This window comes from Saccoglossus kowalevskii, chromosome 2 (assembly GCF_978046115.1).
Source record: "Saccoglossus kowalevskii chromosome 2, keSacKowa6.1, whole genome shotgun sequence".
NCBI classification, from domain to species: domain Eukaryota; kingdom Metazoa; phylum Hemichordata; class Enteropneusta; family Harrimaniidae; genus Saccoglossus; species Saccoglossus kowalevskii.
Window position 1 is genome coordinate 31596746 of NC_140642.1, and position 18521 is coordinate 31615266.

At 35.7% G+C, this 18521-nt stretch overlaps 1 protein-coding gene across 1 annotated transcript in view; it reads left to right on the forward strand.

Annotated features, from left to right (window-relative positions):
* The first annotated feature begins 383 nt into the window (after nucleotides 1–383).
* Nucleotides 384–18521, forward strand: part of LOC100378067 (mirror-image polydactyly gene 1 protein) — a 43244-nt gene continuing 25106 nt past the window's right edge. The window contains exons 1-8 of the mRNA XM_078008609.2: nucleotides 384–614; nucleotides 2158–2225; nucleotides 6475–6645; nucleotides 7795–8318; nucleotides 8821–8926; nucleotides 9190–9377; nucleotides 10243–10413; nucleotides 11962–12048. Coding sequence (XP_077864735.2) covers nucleotides 418–614; nucleotides 2158–2225; nucleotides 6475–6645; nucleotides 7795–8318; nucleotides 8821–8926; nucleotides 9190–9377; nucleotides 10243–10413; nucleotides 11962–12048 — 1512 coding nt within the window. The 5' untranslated portion in view covers nucleotides 384–417. The remainder of the gene's footprint in view (nucleotides 615–2157; nucleotides 2226–6474; nucleotides 6646–7794; nucleotides 8319–8820; nucleotides 8927–9189; nucleotides 9378–10242; nucleotides 10414–11961; nucleotides 12049–18521) is intronic.

Genomic DNA, 18521 nt, shown 5'->3' on the forward strand with positions numbered 1-18521 from the left:
ACAATGTTAATGAAGTCATTATTAACTGTTCAGATGTTGATTCCTTATGGATTTTTTTTTGTTTAATTTCAGTAATTAGTTTTATCGTTCAAACTTCATTGTCAAAATACATTTTTCCCGTTTGATGTTTTACGTTCGCCAAACAGCATCAGTCATCATACCCCCATTATTGGGTCAAGGGTCAATTCAGGCGCTCTTTTCCGGAAGTGTTATTTGCAATAAATTCTCTGAGCTAGATAATGTATATTCGGGTAGTTTAATTACCTCCTCCGAATATCTAAACGTTTTACATTATTTAATTCCGTTTACACAATTCCAGCTAAATTGTATGTTACCGGTTATGTTTTTTAAATGCCTTTTGTACTAAAGTGATTACCCACAATTCCATAGCAGAACACACCAATTGATCTCGGCAAGATGGCGGAGAAACAGACGCCAACTGGGCTGGTCGCGGATACCCTGTCTCCGCACATTTTAAAAAGCCGATCTCCGCGAAGAAGTGCCCGATCAGATAAATTGACGCCAGCGGTGCAGAGGAAGTTTGACAAGATACACGCGAAAGTGGGTGAAACCAAAGAGACAATCGCCGATCTGAGGCAACGTTTGGAGTCAAAGTAAGGTCGCAATTATCGGTCGTAGTGGGGCTGATGCATTTTTTTTTATTATGCTAGCTTTTTTCGGACTTGCACTTGGGCTAATTCTTTGCACTAGTGATTTAATGCAACTTTTTTCATGATATCCTGCTTAACCCTGTTGAATCTTCTTCCTTCCCTCTCGCATTCCTTTGATTCCTATCTTCAAAGGGAACGACAGGAAAGGTACGTTTTGGGTGTTGTTATTTTTCGGTGTGCTTGCCGCAAGTCGTGCGTGGCGGTGTTTGTTTACATCCCTGTCTGTGGCTTCTGTGTGGTGTGTTGCTGTATATAGTAGTAGGGCGGCTGCATGAATTTCGTAATCCTTGCTTGTGTCTTCGTGAATTAGCTTTAATTGTAGAAATATCACCCAGCTCACGAGAAACATAAACTTTATTACCTAGGGTACAAGTCGTTAAAAATGACACTGGTTGCATGCACACCAGCCAACGCATTATGGCCAGCCCTTTAAAAATTCGAACAAAACAGAATTGACATTCTTTGCCGTTGCTCCGTGCTTCTCGTTATTGTATCACCGGAATTGTCCTGTGACACTATGGTGATTCTTTATTTAGAAAAAAAAAAGAAAAAAAATTAATTAAATATATGGATTGTTCAAAATCTAACATTGTGGGATGACTCACCGAAATAATAAATATATAGTCGTACTGGATGAAATGGGTGGAGTTCTAAAATAATATTTTTTTTTGTTCCAACAATATATCCATTATTAAAACAATAATTTGTATCAATTTTTCGATAATCTCAAAAAGTAATCTTACCACATAAATTTAATTTGAATTTTTTATTCATTTTGTGCTTTTAATTATTACTGTAGTGACATAATTTGCATATTACTGGTAGTCTTGTTTTTTTGCAAAACCACTATTTATTTATTTAGTAATGCAAATTTCCCATGAATCTTTGTGGGTTTCTTTCAATCATTGACTGATTTACTGTCATGCATCATGTTTCATTGACTATCATTTGAAATTTATGAAATATTATATATATTTATTTATAAAAAAATTCATGTTATGAAATTCACTGTATTCATTCATTCATTTATTCATTCATTCATTCTATATCTGCAATACAATTTGCGACTACAGTATAAAGCTAAAAAACATGCACTTAGATTGTATTATGGAAGACTTTGCTCAATGTGTACATTTCTCAATATTACCATTATTATTGGTTTTTAATTTATTTGTAAGTTGCGCTTACTTAAAGTAAAACAGTCAAACATTGATTAAAAAATTATATACATGTTTCAAAAGAGTTGTGCATTGGATGGTTGTATTTTGATACATTTTGTCTATACATATCTTGACCAAATAAAAGTCAGCTGACATTCATACGAAGAGAGGTCAAATGACTCAAGTCCATTCTCAATGTTACCATACTGGATTTATGACATTGAAATATTCTCATTTTTACCAATCGTTATACACATTGTGTAACCATTATATAAATGGGGGAAAATCTAATTTATGTTGATTTACTCGCATTTTTAATGTTACAGGGACAGGAACCTGCGCAGAGAGACCGCTATGCGAAGGGCAGCCGAGAAGAGACAACTGGATACATCAGGTAAATTTGTTGATCTATATGCAGGCTCTGATCCGTCAGTCAATGAAGAACTGAAACAAAGGCTAGCACCCGCATCCCGTCGGCGAGTAATGAGGGGTAAGGACTCGATCACTAAAATCTACCCTGCGACTGCTTGCAGTGGTGTGCCCTGTACGTTTAACACCTGCTCTCATCATGTTCTTGGCACAAACTGACGATAGCTCTCGTACTTTCCGTAAATTTAAAAAAAATCTCTGCGATTGAACCTTATCCTTATTCCTTTTAATTTTCAGTTTTTGTTAAGCATCACTGTTCTTCACTTCTCTCTCTGCATGCAAATTACTTTTACCCATTACTTGGTTTCGGTTTTTGGTGTTTCATGACTTGCATCGATCCCTTATTTCTTTATTTGTTAAATTGTACATAAAAGGCTTCTGATTGATGATGATAAATGATCGTCAGGGTTCTGCCCAGCCTGATTTGAGTGCCGGTCGCTTATTAATATTCATGAGCTAATTAATATTCATTTTTCCATTTTACTAGCTACGATTTAACTACTTTAATTATTTTAAATATTTCAATGTTAAATTAATCTGAATTGATAAAAGTGAAAAAATATATACACTTTATTTTTGCAATCACGCCTAAAATACATATTTTGAGATATTGACCTCTGACCTGGCAGGCATTTTTTTCAAAGCATGTCGTCCGTTTGTTACAGCCAAAGTGGAAACAAGAATTTATTTGTTTTCTTTTCCAATGGAATGCTGGTAAATCACCTTAATAGTGAAAAATAAGTATTCCTTGTATCGCTGACTGAATATAGCTTATGAATTTAATTTTATGAACGAGTCATGAAGCCAAAAACATCAATGAAGGTTACTACACTCGATTGCAAGTGCAGATTAAACTAACGACAGCTTGATGCATCACAAGTTATTGTTCAACTCAACAAATCCTACACACAACTAAACTTGCAATGGGAATCCTTTCTTCTGTTTATTTATCATTGTCTTCCCTTCCATTATCTTGATGTACGACTTATTCTGATCTGGTTCGTTTGTTAAAACCATGGAGCTAAAAAGGGAAGGAGAGAGGACACTATTGTTTCTGCCTGTTCTATGATAGTTATTTGACCATTAGATATTGACCACTTCATTATAACAAGATTAACAGGGTTTAATCTTTTGTTTAAAAAATAAATGATTTACAGTAAAAAACCTGAACTGAGTTGCTCGAATATCGTCATGAATTGTATATTTTCCAGCTCTACACTAAATGATCTGAAAACAAATCCATCTACACCCAACAATCATAATTTAAACCACTTATTTTACCTCTGTAAAAACAAAATCTTTTAGCGGAAGCCAAGTTTGACATCGTCTAGACAAACAATGGAAATGTAAAAATGGTAACGCTATCGTGATTTCAAACATGATTTTCACGAACACACATCGGCGCACAATAAAACAAGGTATCTCACTATAACTGCCTGTTTTCAAGCAACCCATGCAAACTTTACAATCTTTTAGAGGAATCGTTGGGAGAAAAATATTTATCTTCAAGTATTGAGTTCTTTTATGCATGCACGACAAGAACACGACCATGACTTCGCTGAGAATGTATCCAGGACTGTGTTTTTTCTGGTGCCAAAGATCACTGAATGACCTCTGACACCACTTGGAAGAGACCATGTACATGTATTGTTTGTTATTTTTTTTGCATATTCGTTTTATGGACGCAAAATATTTTCCCGTTCAGCAATATCTTGAAACGCAGCAATTAGCATAAGTAAATATGCGGTCTCAATCATTGTGTAAAAGGCTTATTTTAATAGGATTAATTCTGCCTAAAACAAAGCTATGTCAACAGCTTAAAACAGGCTTAAACAGTGTCCTCTCTTCTTTCTAGCTCCATGTTAAAACTAACAGAATGTCAATCGGAGAAGGTTAAAACAAAAACACATTAGGCCAATGTCACACATGTATGTTGATTTTGAACAGCGGTGTCTTCTTTCAGGTTTTGTTGTGTGTTAATTTTTTGCATTGTGTTGTTGTATGTTAAAACATACCTCTTTTAAGGTCTATGTTTGAAACCAACAAGGACAATAGAATGATGGTCCAGTGGCCGACATCCTGTGTGTATCATAAACAAACAGAATAGTGCCAGTCGCCAACTTTTTGTCCTGGTTGGATATTCTGAGTGCTGGTCGCTAACAACCAACGCTGACCAGCGCGGGCAGATTCCTGCTATGTAGTAGTATCAAATGAACTTTTATTCACACGATGTCCCAATAACAGAAAAAGGTTCTGTAATTACAATAACAAACAATACAATTAAAACTACCATCACAATGATTACAATGTATCTAATTAACATAATCTATTACTATGTAAACAAGTTTGTCGCAATGGAACAAACATTTTTCTGTTTTGTTTTGCTGAATTATTCAGTTCATTGACAGTTTCAACCAAGACTTGAGCATGTCCTTCAGTTCTGTGCATCATAATACCATTTCTAAAATGTAATGAAAATTTAATTTTTTATGGAAATTATATTTTTTTCAATGACAAGCAAATAAAATTGTTATCCAGGTGCAGTTTTTTCCTGTATGAAAACAATTTTTAATAGTGCTTTTTAATACAGGAAATATGTGCCATTTTAGGTACAAAATAGTCTTAATGGTTTTAATATAAGATTTCTTGATTCAATGGTTTTACATCCACACAAACATTTACTTACACTCATGGTCTGTGCAATGTTTTAATCTACTTATGTTGACTTATAAATAGATCAGATTCCTGTGAATGCTGGTAGACTTTTATGTATGAAAGTTAATCTATGTTAACCTAAGTTACATGTTAAAAAAATTAAATAAACAGAATCAAAATCATACAATTAATACCATAATAATTTGCGTGAACGTAAACTACTTTGACCGATAATCCAACAATGATCAGTCGCAATAGTTTGAAGAGGCGATGTTGTTGTTTACACATCCCATAATAGACATTATGCTAATTGAGCCTTTCACATGCATTATGGCATGGTTGTATCAAAATTATTCAACTGACTCCAGATCATAAGCAATAGTTTTCAATTTGTTTTGGCCGCTTTCAGCACATATTTATATACTGAATAAGTCAGTAGAGATGCACCACTGTTATGTTGGAAGAATTTGCAAAAAAAAACTGTATTGAATGTATGATTATAACTAGTAGAAGGATATATGAAAAAAAACACATGTATCATTTTACTGAAATAAAAATAATTTTCAGATTCTCAAAATGTATTGGACACTTTGTGCATCATATGAGTGTGAACTAATTGAGAGATGTACATTGCACCGTCTAATCATACACATTAGGGTCTATGGTCTGATTAATATTCATGAATAAATTAGTGTCCATTTCTAGGCCAACTTTTTTTAAAGGCCAAAATGTTCCCCTGGTGGCCAATATAGATATGTTTGAATGTAGTTTCCATGACCTCTAAAATACTGTCAATTAACATTGTTGTGTTAATTTCTATGAAATATACTTCAGTCCTTGCTATCAGTGATGATTGTATAAAAATTATGCGGATGTAGTCGGAGATGTACTGCGCTATTAAATTTATAAAATTAAATTGTCTCTTTAATGTTTGTCTTTTGGTAGTGTGAGTGAATGTTTACGTAGTACATATTTCCATTTTGCCAGCTTCCCATGATCACAGTTTGTTTTAATATTAATAAACTTCTTAAAAATATAAACTTACCAAAGCTAATGTTATATTGCTCAGTGCTTTACAATTTCTCTTTGAATATATTTTCGATATTTTTCCTACAGCGTAAGTAAATCAAGAAGGAAAATACAAATAAAAAAAACACAGAGATTTGTATAATTTATGACAGATCATTTGATGTTACATGTTTGTGGTTTTCAGCTAAATTTCAGTTAAAATCACAAACCAAAATAATGTCATAAATAGTGCAGCTTGATTGTGTAAAACAGTTGCATTGAGCACACATGTATTTGAAATTGTTACCAATGTATAATGTAAATGTTTACCTGTTGCACAAGGGGGTACTTTTAAAGGGTGTAAATAATTGTTTGTGTCATTTAGATGAAATACAATGGTTGGGTTTAGATTAAGTGAGTGTGCTGGAAAGGCTGTTAGTGTGACCAATCTTTCCTTCCTTCCTTATTGCATTACCAACATGACTCTGTGATTCCGACATACTGTGAAATCATATCCCCGAATATAACAGTTATCTCTGATTGTCCTACAGAGAACAGGAAATCAGGTCAGTCATACAGACAACATCCAACCCCATCACCATCGGAGGAAGATGATCTGGCGTCATTAGATGGAGCCGAGCAAGCTGCTGTTCACAGGGATGGAGTCGGTAGTAGTAGAAATAAAAGATCTCATTCAGATGATAGAAAAAAACATTCCAGAGGTATAGTATACTGTGGAATACTTTATTTTCGCTGGAATTAATTTTCGCTGAAAATACTTTTTTGGCATTTTGTATGGAATTTATTTTCACTGATTTTTGATGAGTTTAATGGGAAATATAGGAAAAAAAGTATATTCGCTGGATTTTATTTTCACGGAATCATCCCTTCAGCGAAAATAGCGAAAATAAATTCCAAGCGAAAATAAAGTATTCTACAGTATGATACATTTTTAGCAGAAATATCTCTGCTCTGATAGAGTCTGAATGTTGTGGACTATAGTTTAAAGTAATAAGGTTAAACATAGGTTACTGTACTAGTTCAATTAACCCCCAACCCCTTACTTTTGGGCCATTACATCTCTTCTCAAATATCCCAAATTTGACTGTCTAATCATTAAACATTGTGGATATGATTGCCATAAATATGGTGTGGAAAAAAATGTTTGTCTTTTTTTTTGCCGAAATCAGCTCCAACAGATCGATCGTACTCTGATATTGATCATTCATTTCCATGTGACGTTACCCAGAAAGCCATTGAGAATTTGTGGAGGATTGCGTTGGTACAATACAGATTCATCAGACAATAACACACTTGACCTATCAGGTCAAAGTACTGGTACATTGTTGCAGTCAAATTATGCAAAAAATATCATGCTTTTCATCATGAATTTGCACGTGATCAAACACATTAGACAATGAAGATAATGACAAAGATTTCAACTTTGACTGTTTTCCCACAGACACTGATATTTTTTTTTTATTTCCATAATAATATAAATACATAAATATATGAATATTTTTTTAATAATATATTTTTTTGACCATTTCTATTTCTTCATTGTATTAAGTGTTTAGGAAGTCAATAGTGACTGAACCCATTTCACAATTTTATTTTCTTCAAATACATAAAAACACCCTAGATGTCTTTCTGGTGAAAATTAATTCCAGCTAAAATAAAGTATTTTAATCTAGTTGAACAAATTCTGTCCTAATCATTATTGTCATTGTTAACAAATATAAATATTTTCAGTCTAGTGAACCGTGTTTGAGCTGGTTTGAAGACTTTTACTTGATAGTACGGTGGCCCGAATTTCTTTATCACTTTTGTATATTATCTGAGTTCTTAGAAATAAATTTGTTTTCCCACAGATGATGAAGCCAGCAGCTATACAAGTGACTACAGTTTTACTGATGGTGAATTTTACTCAAGCGAAGAAACTCCGAAAAGTCGTGGACACCGAAGTCGACGGAAAGGTCACCATAGTGGGCGCCGTCACCGCCGACACAGCTGTGATGATCCACGAGATAGCCGGTACCTCATGCCCATGCCAGCTCCTGTTTTCTATTACCCCGAGCATTACTATAATAGAGGAGGTCCCATGCATCAAACAATCCCTGGTCCGTTTCATAGTCCACCGGAGGTGAGCCACATGCACGATTCCCGAACGTGGCAAAACCAGTCTCCCAACAGAAGCTTCCCAGAAGGGGAGTTCAGACCTCAAGGTGGACCAATGGAAAGCACTCAGAAGTCCCCAGCCACTGCCGAATGTTCTCCCGAAAAACCTCACGAAAAGTCCACCCCAAGTGTAAATGTTATTCAGATGTCAGATTTGGAGACCACACTACCGTTCCTGGTGGAGGAGCTAGATGCTGCTAAAGAACTCAATAGAAAGGTAAAGGTGTCCTTATCTGAAACAGACATTTCTCCTATAATGAGAAACAATTTTGTTTTGACAGTAATCTAATTTACTTGTTCTGTAACACATTTCAGTCTGTGTTATTTATGTAACCCCACTAACATTTTGTTTGCCTTGTTTCAAAGCTGTTGAGTGCCTAAGTCAACTGTGTTGTCATTCACAAAATACACCCATTTTTTTCCTCCCAGTTGTTTCTTCAAAATTTTTGATCAAATTCTGTAAGTAATGGAAAATGATGTCCATTTGATCCAAAATTAACAAGGAAATCATAGAAAAATTTATTAAAATGTGTAAAATGTTGCATCATGGGAAAAAACAACGGAATTAAACAGGCACTGTGTCTGTAACCCTTTTATATCTTTTGTGCAAAGTTTTCTAAATATCATCTTTGTCCCTCCCTGATATTTGCGTGTCGAAATATAAATAAACATCAAATATATGCATCTTAATTTAACAGATAAATCTGATTTTTCTACAGCTCTCAGAACAATTGATGGAAGCTGAAAAAGAGATCCAAAGCTTGAAGATTGCTAAGAGTTTGTCAGAGGTTTCCAATGAAGCTGAGATAAATGCTAAAAGTGCAGGTATGTCAATTTTACTTTGACAAGTGTGTATAGCGCCCTCTCAGATAGATGTAATCTATTCTTTTGTTTATTGTATGCAATAAATCTATGTATACATTTTATGTCCCTATAACTTGTTTGTACTTTTAAAGGAACAGCAATTAGAGACATGGTATTTAATGTTTCTAGTCTGTTAGTGATTTTTTTTTTTGGACTGTAATAAATAAGTGTAGGATTTGTTGGAAATATTCTGGCTATAATGTCAATGTCATTTTTACCTGCAGCCCTAATCGAGGAACTGTACAGAGCAGCTAAAGTGAGGGAGGAGGCGGTGATGGCCAGGTTACGGCTGGCAAATGAGGAGAGAGATGAAGCCATATTGAGGCTGAGGAGACTTGAGGAAGCTAGAGACGCTACTGATTCTTTCACTGAAATACATTCCAAAGACGAAGACCTGAATCCTGTGGATACGGTAGATATTTCTCTTCATTTTTTGTTTATATTAGAACGTATTGCAGAAAGCATTACTTCCTCTGGGTCAAGTCCGCTATTAACCAAACAAAATACTTTGTCGTACTGATTCTTTCTCTGGAAATATACAATGAGCATTTTTTTAACGAAGTGCGAAAGTGAATTACCATGATATTAAAATATGTTCTATTAGCACTGATTTTGATGAAAAAAATGATAACATTTTAAAAAACAAAAAATGGCGATTCACAATTGAGTGTGCAGGAAGTGTTTAACACCTGTCACAGCATCAACAAGTTCACCTTAAAGCATATTTATCCATTCACACTCCATTCATGGTACATGTAGTTTAACTCACGCCATTCACGGACGCTATTTGGAAAAGTAAAAACAATGATCAGGTTTCATGGCTTGACTGTCACATTTTTGATCTTTCGCAAGCTACCTGCTTCCTTTCATTAGAGAGATATGGATGGATTACTTAAGTATTGCAACATTGGGTTCATCGTGAGTAATATCAGAACACAGAACCAGGGAAGTCCTCAACTCATTAAATGACAAAAATTAAAAGTCAGGCTTATACCCAGGGGGAGGGACTTATGACCGGGGAAGTACAGTATATCACGTTTGTCTGCCATATTGTTGTTTATTATCGTTTCACCATCATTTATTGGTAAACACATCATGTGTTGTGTAGATATTATGCAAGAATCCTTGCACTATATCTGCATTATATCTTGCAAGGCTTTGTCATTCATGGAATTACCGGGTGTAGACACGCCTGTAGTGGCATTAACCCTCACTCAGAACCTACACACTAAATATAGATCATACATTTATATAATCTTGACTTATTATTTTTACAGAGTTTAAGTGAGTTATTGTGCAGACTTACCAAGGCAGAGGGCAGTGAGGACGTCGATAAGTACGGCCATGTCATCATGAGTAAAATTGAACTAACTCGAGACAGAAAGAGACGCATCACGTCTGAAGAGATGAGAGCAATTTTAGATGAGAGAGATGTCGCTTTGGCTAAGGTATAACTTGATATAGTCACCACCCAGTCCACCTCAACTGTTTTTTTTTTACTTCTTACTTTCTTATCTATAAACATATACTTCATCAGTGGCTAATGCTGAATAGCAATTGTCAAAATTACGATATCTGAACTGACATACCATATTTGCTCCATTAGAAGTTGCATCCCCAATTAATAGAAGTGGGTATAAACTAACTTTTTATTTGCTAGATCATTATATTACGAATTATTTTGACCTCAGACGCACCTCTGTGATCAACTTGTGCATGAAACACGTGAAACAGATCAAATACGAACAAAAAGTGCAACACATAAAGCTCTTGTTAAACCCCAACTACTGTAAAACATGTCGAAAAGCGACATACTATTTTAGCAAATTGTGGTAAAAATGACGTATTAGCGAAATGTTGATTTAGATAATCTCTCTTGTCTTTGTTGATTTCCTGTTTTCACAATACTTGTCTGTCGCCTGCCAAAACAAATGCGCAGTTATCACCTCCATAAAAACAAAGAAAAACTGTCAAGTGTAATAAGGAGGCGCTCCTGATTATTACGTTTTCTGTGTTGTTTACAAAGTGTGTGTGTGGAGAAAAAGACGTTGTTTGGTGGCCATTTTGAATTTATAATGAAGTCATTAGCGACATTTTAAATTAGTTCTTTCGCTAAATTCGCTAAAAAGACATGCTCGTGAAAAAGACATAGTGTTAATGTTTTTATTTGTGTGAAAATGTCTAGTAATTCAACGTTGTTCATTCATAATTGTTGAAAAAAAAACATATTGCACCTGATCATGTGACACAACTTGTCAAAGTTTTCATGCAAACCTGTGCTGAACAACAACGCTGTCAGCTGATTTGCCTACAGTACGCATGTGATGTAAGCAATAGAGGTCTTTATGATGACCTTTGATTGTTGCTATACAAGTCACATGTGTATATATAAAAAAATTTATTTATATGTCATTTTTAAATAAACGCAAGCCTTTTGTTTATTTGCAATTACGGAATGAACAACCACCCTTATGCCCATCCCACGTTCAGCAACCGGCATGCGTCACCCTCTTGACAATTGCATGAGTCAGGCATCCAATCTGATAACGATCTCCAGACATCCTGAAGTCATCATTGCTGCCGGATTACTACGATTAAGCCTGCCAAACATGTTCGTCATCCCAGTAGTTCACCCTGAATGAACATTCTCCTCATAGCTATGAAATATTTTGATGTGTATCATTGAAAGGGCTACAAGTTTTGGTAGCTTCTAGAACTCAGTAAATTTTTTACCACTGTGTGTGTGTGTGGGGGGGGGGGGTACTGTGATAGAAACGAAACAATGTAGCAACATTTTTTTATCTTGATTCTGTTAATATTACTAGATGTCTTAAGAATATGTGGTTTGTTAAAATTCTTTCTATGTATATATTTGATGTAGTCATCCTGTTTTGCACAGTTCTTGGAAATTCGGATTTTATGCTGCCACCGAGTGATGAAAAACCTAATGATCATGATTTTAAAAATATGCGTTTATTTCTCTTTGTTTTTTTCAGTGTCGGAAACTTGAACAGGAGCTTGCTTTTCTGCGAAAAACCAGTGAAGGAACGTCTTCCAAAAACAATAATGAGATGGCATTGCGGGTAAGTGGACTCCAACAGGTGGTTGATGCGGAATGGTTGTCATAGCGCCACCTATTGGTAACATTTAGAAAGTTTTATTTCCTGACCTGTGAGGGGGCTGTTTGCTGGTACACCATAGAATTAACAATTTCGTGTTACTGAGCTTGTAGACACACAAATCATTTCATTTGTAATCCGTTCGCTCCTAAAACTACCCTACATCAATGCCTCACACCATGGTACGACTGACTAAAAAATCGGGTTATCCTCGTAAATTGACTTCTATTGGTGGTTAATTTATCATCGCATGTGAGCTCGTGGTAAATGTTTACCAGAGCGATTGTTGTAAATTTGCAGTCTGTGTTTGAATATACATGGATTGTGTTCTCTGTCCACATCTTTATCTGCAAATCGTAGTCAAACTTGCCTACGAGTCTTAGTCAAACTTAGACGGACTCTTCAATGTTTATGTTAAGTCTACTCGCAACCGAGCTGAATAAATTCGTCTATGGCTGGGTGTATTTTTTTTCTTTCTATTCTCCATATTGATAGTATATTTTAAAGCCATGTGAAGTACGATGGATTTTTGGAGGTCAGTAAGTTCAGGTGGATCGTCAAATATTTAAAAACGTGTGATACTTGGTCGAGAGTAAACATTGTTGTTTTCCGATCGGTTTGAAAAGTAATAAATCTTTCCGATCATGCTAAAATGTCTGCGTGGTCTAGTTACCCACATAGAACAAGCCTTTTTATTTTGCCTCAACTGCCTGCTTTGCTATTGCAACGTTTCTAACCATTTATTTTCCATTCCCCAGAGGGGATTGCTAGAGTTGAGAGAGTGTACAAACTGATCAATGCTCTAAATCACTCCAGTTTACCTACTACAGATATGGACCCGTTGAAGTCTGTTAAATTGTGTGTACCAAAGCATTTCAAAGTGACCCTGTAAACAACTACTGTCAATATGCGCTGGCAGCTTGTTGTTTAGGGGGAACACCTTGTTAGACATCAACATTGATTACGTAGGTTCAGTTTGAGCTATAACTGCTATAAGGCTTCTTTTTTTAACTAAGTCTTCCTATAAATGGGTTACATGCAGGCATGCATGTTGTGAAACAGACCATATTGTCTGTGTTTTCAATCGCGTACGTGTGTGCATGCTGTGAACGTGACGTAAAATGAGTTTTATTGAGCTTTCCTACTCCAGAGCTACTGCGAAATACAAATTGTTATGGGGTGATTTAGTGAAAAGTGATTCTGTCTTATTTTTTTTTTCATTCCCGTATGGTATAAGAGGCTACTATTTCGAGGTGTTTTTGTTCTGCTTATTTTTTTTGTCAGCGCTAAATCGGCTGCACGTACATGCCTTCTTTTGTTTGTCGTAACCTAGGTAATTAGGCATTTCAAGGCACCTGTGTTTGTCAATGGAGGTTGTGAAATTGATGTGAAATTAGCATGTGCATTGCAGATGAGTTCGTTGGGGAGGGAGGACATTCATCCATCAGAGTAGGTGGCAATCCCCCTTCGCTGCATTCGCGGCCCTGGGTAAATTGTATCTGGAAATAAAAAAAAAACAAGCGCTGGAACATTACTCTCTGTCCAATAACAGGATTAAGTTTTCATGTATTGCAAGCCATTAAAGCGGGACAGATTAAATGTCCATTTCACCTGTTGCTGTCTCACTGCGGCAGGGTGCTCTTAGACACGAGCAGGGAGCTATAATTAGCTGCCTTCCCAATCGGCTCAAATATCATTGCGTTCAGCGGTTATTCTTTCAGCTTTCCACCAAACTGCTCTTCACTTCACTTCACTTAAAGCTCAGATAAATCCCCTTGTTACATAACTGATCCAAAAATATTGAAAGGTAACGAATTACCAAGGTTTCGCTCAGGGGGGAGGGAGGGGGGGCTGATCCCTGTACCCTCTAGATCCAGGGTCTGTTGTCCTGTAAATATTCTAGGGTCAACTTGCAGAACCAATTAAAAAGGGTAGGGTTCGAAGCAAGAGGTGTGATTGACAGATATTATTCAAGTTACCAATGCTATCTGATTTATCAGAACTGCTTGTCTTTAATTTAGCACTGACACTAGCTGTATGTTTGTTTCAAGTACTTGACTCGACATTGAGCTTTGAAAATGTTGCTACGGATAAATATAATGCCAGGAGTAAATGTTTCTTTTCATTTCATGTCATTGAAATTAAGTTAACTGAATACAAAACCGAGTTATTGTAAATTCCTCTTTTTTTCTTTCTTTTTTTTTTTCATTTTTTTTTTACTTTTAAAACCAACATTCCAGTGTTCAAATTCGCTCCCCCAGGATATTGTAGCATGAGGTCTGAAAAGAGAGGGTTGACACCTCGCTATTGTTAGTCTGTTGTGGGTGGCCCCTTTCAACGGTAGTATGCTTCATTTCTACAGATAGGCTAACACAGTTTGTGTACCAACAAAATATGTTTAACCTGTCCTTTTGTTTTTGTCTCTTTACAAAACAAGACTATGTCCCGCGGCCGTTGCTCTGATTGGCAGTGCTATTATCACGAGGTCAGATTCCTTTAACTGCTTGTTTTCCCACTTAACTGCATTACTCGCTTTCATTCTAATTACATTTGTCACCCACCCCCTCTACTTTTTTAATTCGATACACCGTTAGGCATCATGACCGTTTCATTTAGTGAACCAAATTTTTCGCTCTTTGTGGTGCTTCATCGCAACAAGACTTTAGGTGGGGGGAGGGTCAGCGTTGTATTTTAATGGATTGTATCCAGCGTAGCCCTGAAAATAAGAGGATTGCAAGTGAACAAAGATGGCTGCCAGGTCCCAGCGTCCCCTATCCATCTTTGTCACACTGATGCCGGTCGTCATGGTGATGACATGTACTGTTTTGATAAAACATGAGCGATTATTTTTTCCTTCATCTTGAAGTGTGTGCAGTTATCACAGTTTATGTGTGCAGCGTGGCCGAGTCAGCGACAACACCCATTTGCAGCCTGTCCGACTCTAGAGGCCGACCAGTTGTCGAGAAATGCAACATTTTGATCTGTTCAGGGGACTAATCATGGGCTCAGTGTGCTGTCTTACACATACTTCACTCATGAGATGTTTGTATTACCTAAGCTATGAGACACAAATTAGTTTACCTTGTTTCTCAAAGCCAAGAGTCTGTGTTGAGAAACGTCCACTAAGCGGACAATCATGCATTAAGACACTCTCCCAGTCACACAAATCAATTAACTTTTGCATTTTTATGACAGTGGTGAAACCTATTCAGTTTTATCAAGTTCATATCGGTGTTTACTTCCTCTCCAATAAAAAGAAACAATCCAATATCAGTTTCAACGCATACACACTGTGTTAACATTTTTTTTTTGTCTTTTATAAGTGTGTCTCAACATTTGCCGTCTTCTTTTTTTAGCTCCGCTGTCGACTTTGTCCGTCGTCGTCCATGTCAATATTTAACTTTTTCGACTTCTTCTTGAAAACTACAAGCCTAAATGCTTTGATACTTGGTGTATATGTACCTTTGGTAGACCTCTTTTAGGTTTGTTCATTTCATGTTGATATCTTCAATTCTCTAATTTTGGTGAATATTTTTGTCATTTTTGGTAAAAAGTGATATTTTCGACTTGTTGTTGAAAACCGCAAGTCCAATTGCTTTGATATTTACATATATAGGTACTACATGTCGACCTCTCTCAGATTTGTTCATTTTGTAATGATATCTTCAATTCTCTAATTTTGGTGAATATTTTTGTCATTTTTGGTAAAAAGTGATATTTTCGACTTCTTGTTAAAAACCGCAAGTCCAATTGCTTTGATATTACATATATAGGTTCTACATGTGAACCTCTCTCAGATTTGTTCATTTTGTAATGATATCTTTAATTCTCTAATTTTGGTGAATATTTTTGTCATTTTTGGTAAAAAGTGATATTTTCGACTTCTTGTTAAAAACCGCAAGTCCAATTGCTTTGATATTACATATATAGGTACTACATGTGGACCTCTCTCAGATTTGTTCATTTTGTAATGATATCTTTAATTCTCTAATTTTGGTGAATATTTTTGTCATTTTTGGTAAAAAGTGATATTTTTGACTTCTTGTTAAAAACCAATAGTTCAATTGCTTTGATATTACATATATAGATACTACATGTAGACCTTTCTCAGATTTGTTCATTTTGTGATATCTTCAATTCTCTAATTTTGGTGAATATTTTTGTCATTTTTGGTAGAAAGTGATATTTTCGACTTCTTGTTAAAAACTGTAAGTTCGATTGCTTTGATACTATACATATTGTTCATTTTCTAATGATGTCTTCAGTTCTTTAATTGAAATGTGCATTGCTAACAGCGGAGCTATCTCAGCCGAGATGCTGCTTGTTTTTCTTTTCTATTTTTTTTTTCGACATTGTTTATTCAGTCTAATGATGTCATTGAAACTGCAACGCTTGGAAACACATCTGTTTTTTGATCAACAGTGGAAGTAGCGACAAACTTGACCCGCTCATGTTTTTGAAGTGACGTCACTGTTTCTCCATTTTGGATGCTTCAGTCGAACGTTGTTGACTTTAAAATAGACATCTTTTTAGTTGATTTTTAGTCGAGTGGAAGAAGGGAGGGAAGTGGGTGTGGTGGCAGATCATGGTAGGGTACATTTTGGTCTATCATGTACAAGAATTGCACCTCGGCATCATTCCTCGTTTTTATTTTACCATTCCCAATCTCTTGAGAGATTAAAACTAATTTCTTTTTTCGTCACAGCAGCGTGTCAAATTCCTCAGCTTTGGGGAATTGTCGTATTCTGTTCATATTGCTCTCATCGCTCATCAATATAAAAAAGAAAAAGATGCCGTTATCCCACTTGTCGTTATCCCTCTTCTAATAACTTGCCAACATTGGCATCCGACTTTAAATAATATTCGTAGACCTGCTGTCAGTGATGGTTTTTTATTCCCCAGTATGTTATAGTCTCAAATCCAACCACGTGTCATTGTTTTAATTTACCTATGGAAATTAAACTACCCGCAGAATGAATGAGTATGTTTAATAATAGTGAAATAGACATGCCACAGCATTCACAGGGCCATATGATATAACGTCGTTTTCCAAACCACTTTAAGCCGCGTATGATCATTGCTATGTGTTGTTATATTTTTGCACTGTTGTCAACCTTGGGTTTTTTTTTTTTGTGTGTGTGTTGACCCTCTCTATATCTTTATTATCAATGCCATCTAAACTTGAAAATGACCTTTAATAAGGAGATTAAATATTAATGAAGATTTAGTAGCTGAAACTTGGCAGGTGGAATGAACATATTTGGCCGGATAACGGTTGTCCCAAGTAACCACACAGTTCAAGTCCATGATAATAAGTGTCCCTAAGTAGGGGTTATTTTTTATTGATACCAGGAAGGGATGGGTTCGGACTCGCTCGTTTGCTACTTCAGAAAAGGGGAAATGCGTCACCAGGGGCAGTTGGGTGATGTATCATGCTGGAATGAAAGGAGTGGAGTGGGACGTTTTTTTTTTTGTTTTTTTTCTTCTCTACAGTCTCTCAGTCTGACCATGTGTCCTGATACCGGCAGAAGTTCACTCTGCTAAAGTACACACTTGTGATGTGTCAGCTATGTATGATGGATTATGCCGAGTTGTTTGCTTGACTTACACTGTACTATGGTTTTACCTAGCCTTGTAATTGAGCTTGCAGTATCTAAGCCTTTTTGTTAAATGTCTTTCCTCTCCCTCCTCTCTTCTTCTTCCTCCTGTGCCACTCCTATATTTATTCAATGCCCCATATCAAGCGACTGCTTTTCATTTTACACTAGCGTTTCAAGATGATCATTATTCCATATTTTGTAATAAAGTTTTAGTTCTTTTCAAGTGGAAATAATTAAATTTTACCAAATAAAACCATACATTTTATTTTATGCCAGCATGCTACAGTCACTAATAGGGGCCATCTGATTGGCTAATCAATAATTTGAATACATTGATATTGTGTACATACATATCGGTGCATCTGATTGGCTAACCAATAATTTTAATACATTGATATTGTATACATGCATTTCGGTGCATCTGATTGGCTAAATAATATTTTGAATAAATTGACTAATATTGTGTATATACATATCGGTGCATTTGATTGGCTAATCAATAATTTGAATAAATTGACTGATATTGTGTACATACATATCGGTGCATCTGATTGGCTGATCAATAATTTGTATGAATTGACTGATATTGTGTACATACATATCGGTGCATCTGATTGGCTAAATAATAATTTGAATACATTGACTGATATTGTCTAATTACATATCAGTGCATCTGATTGGCTAATCAATAATTTGAATACATTGACTGATATTGTGTACATACATATCGGTGCATCTGATTGGCTAATCAATAATTTGAATAAATTGACTGATATTGTGTACATACATATCGGTGCATCTGATTGGCTGATCAATAATTTGATTAAATTGACTGAT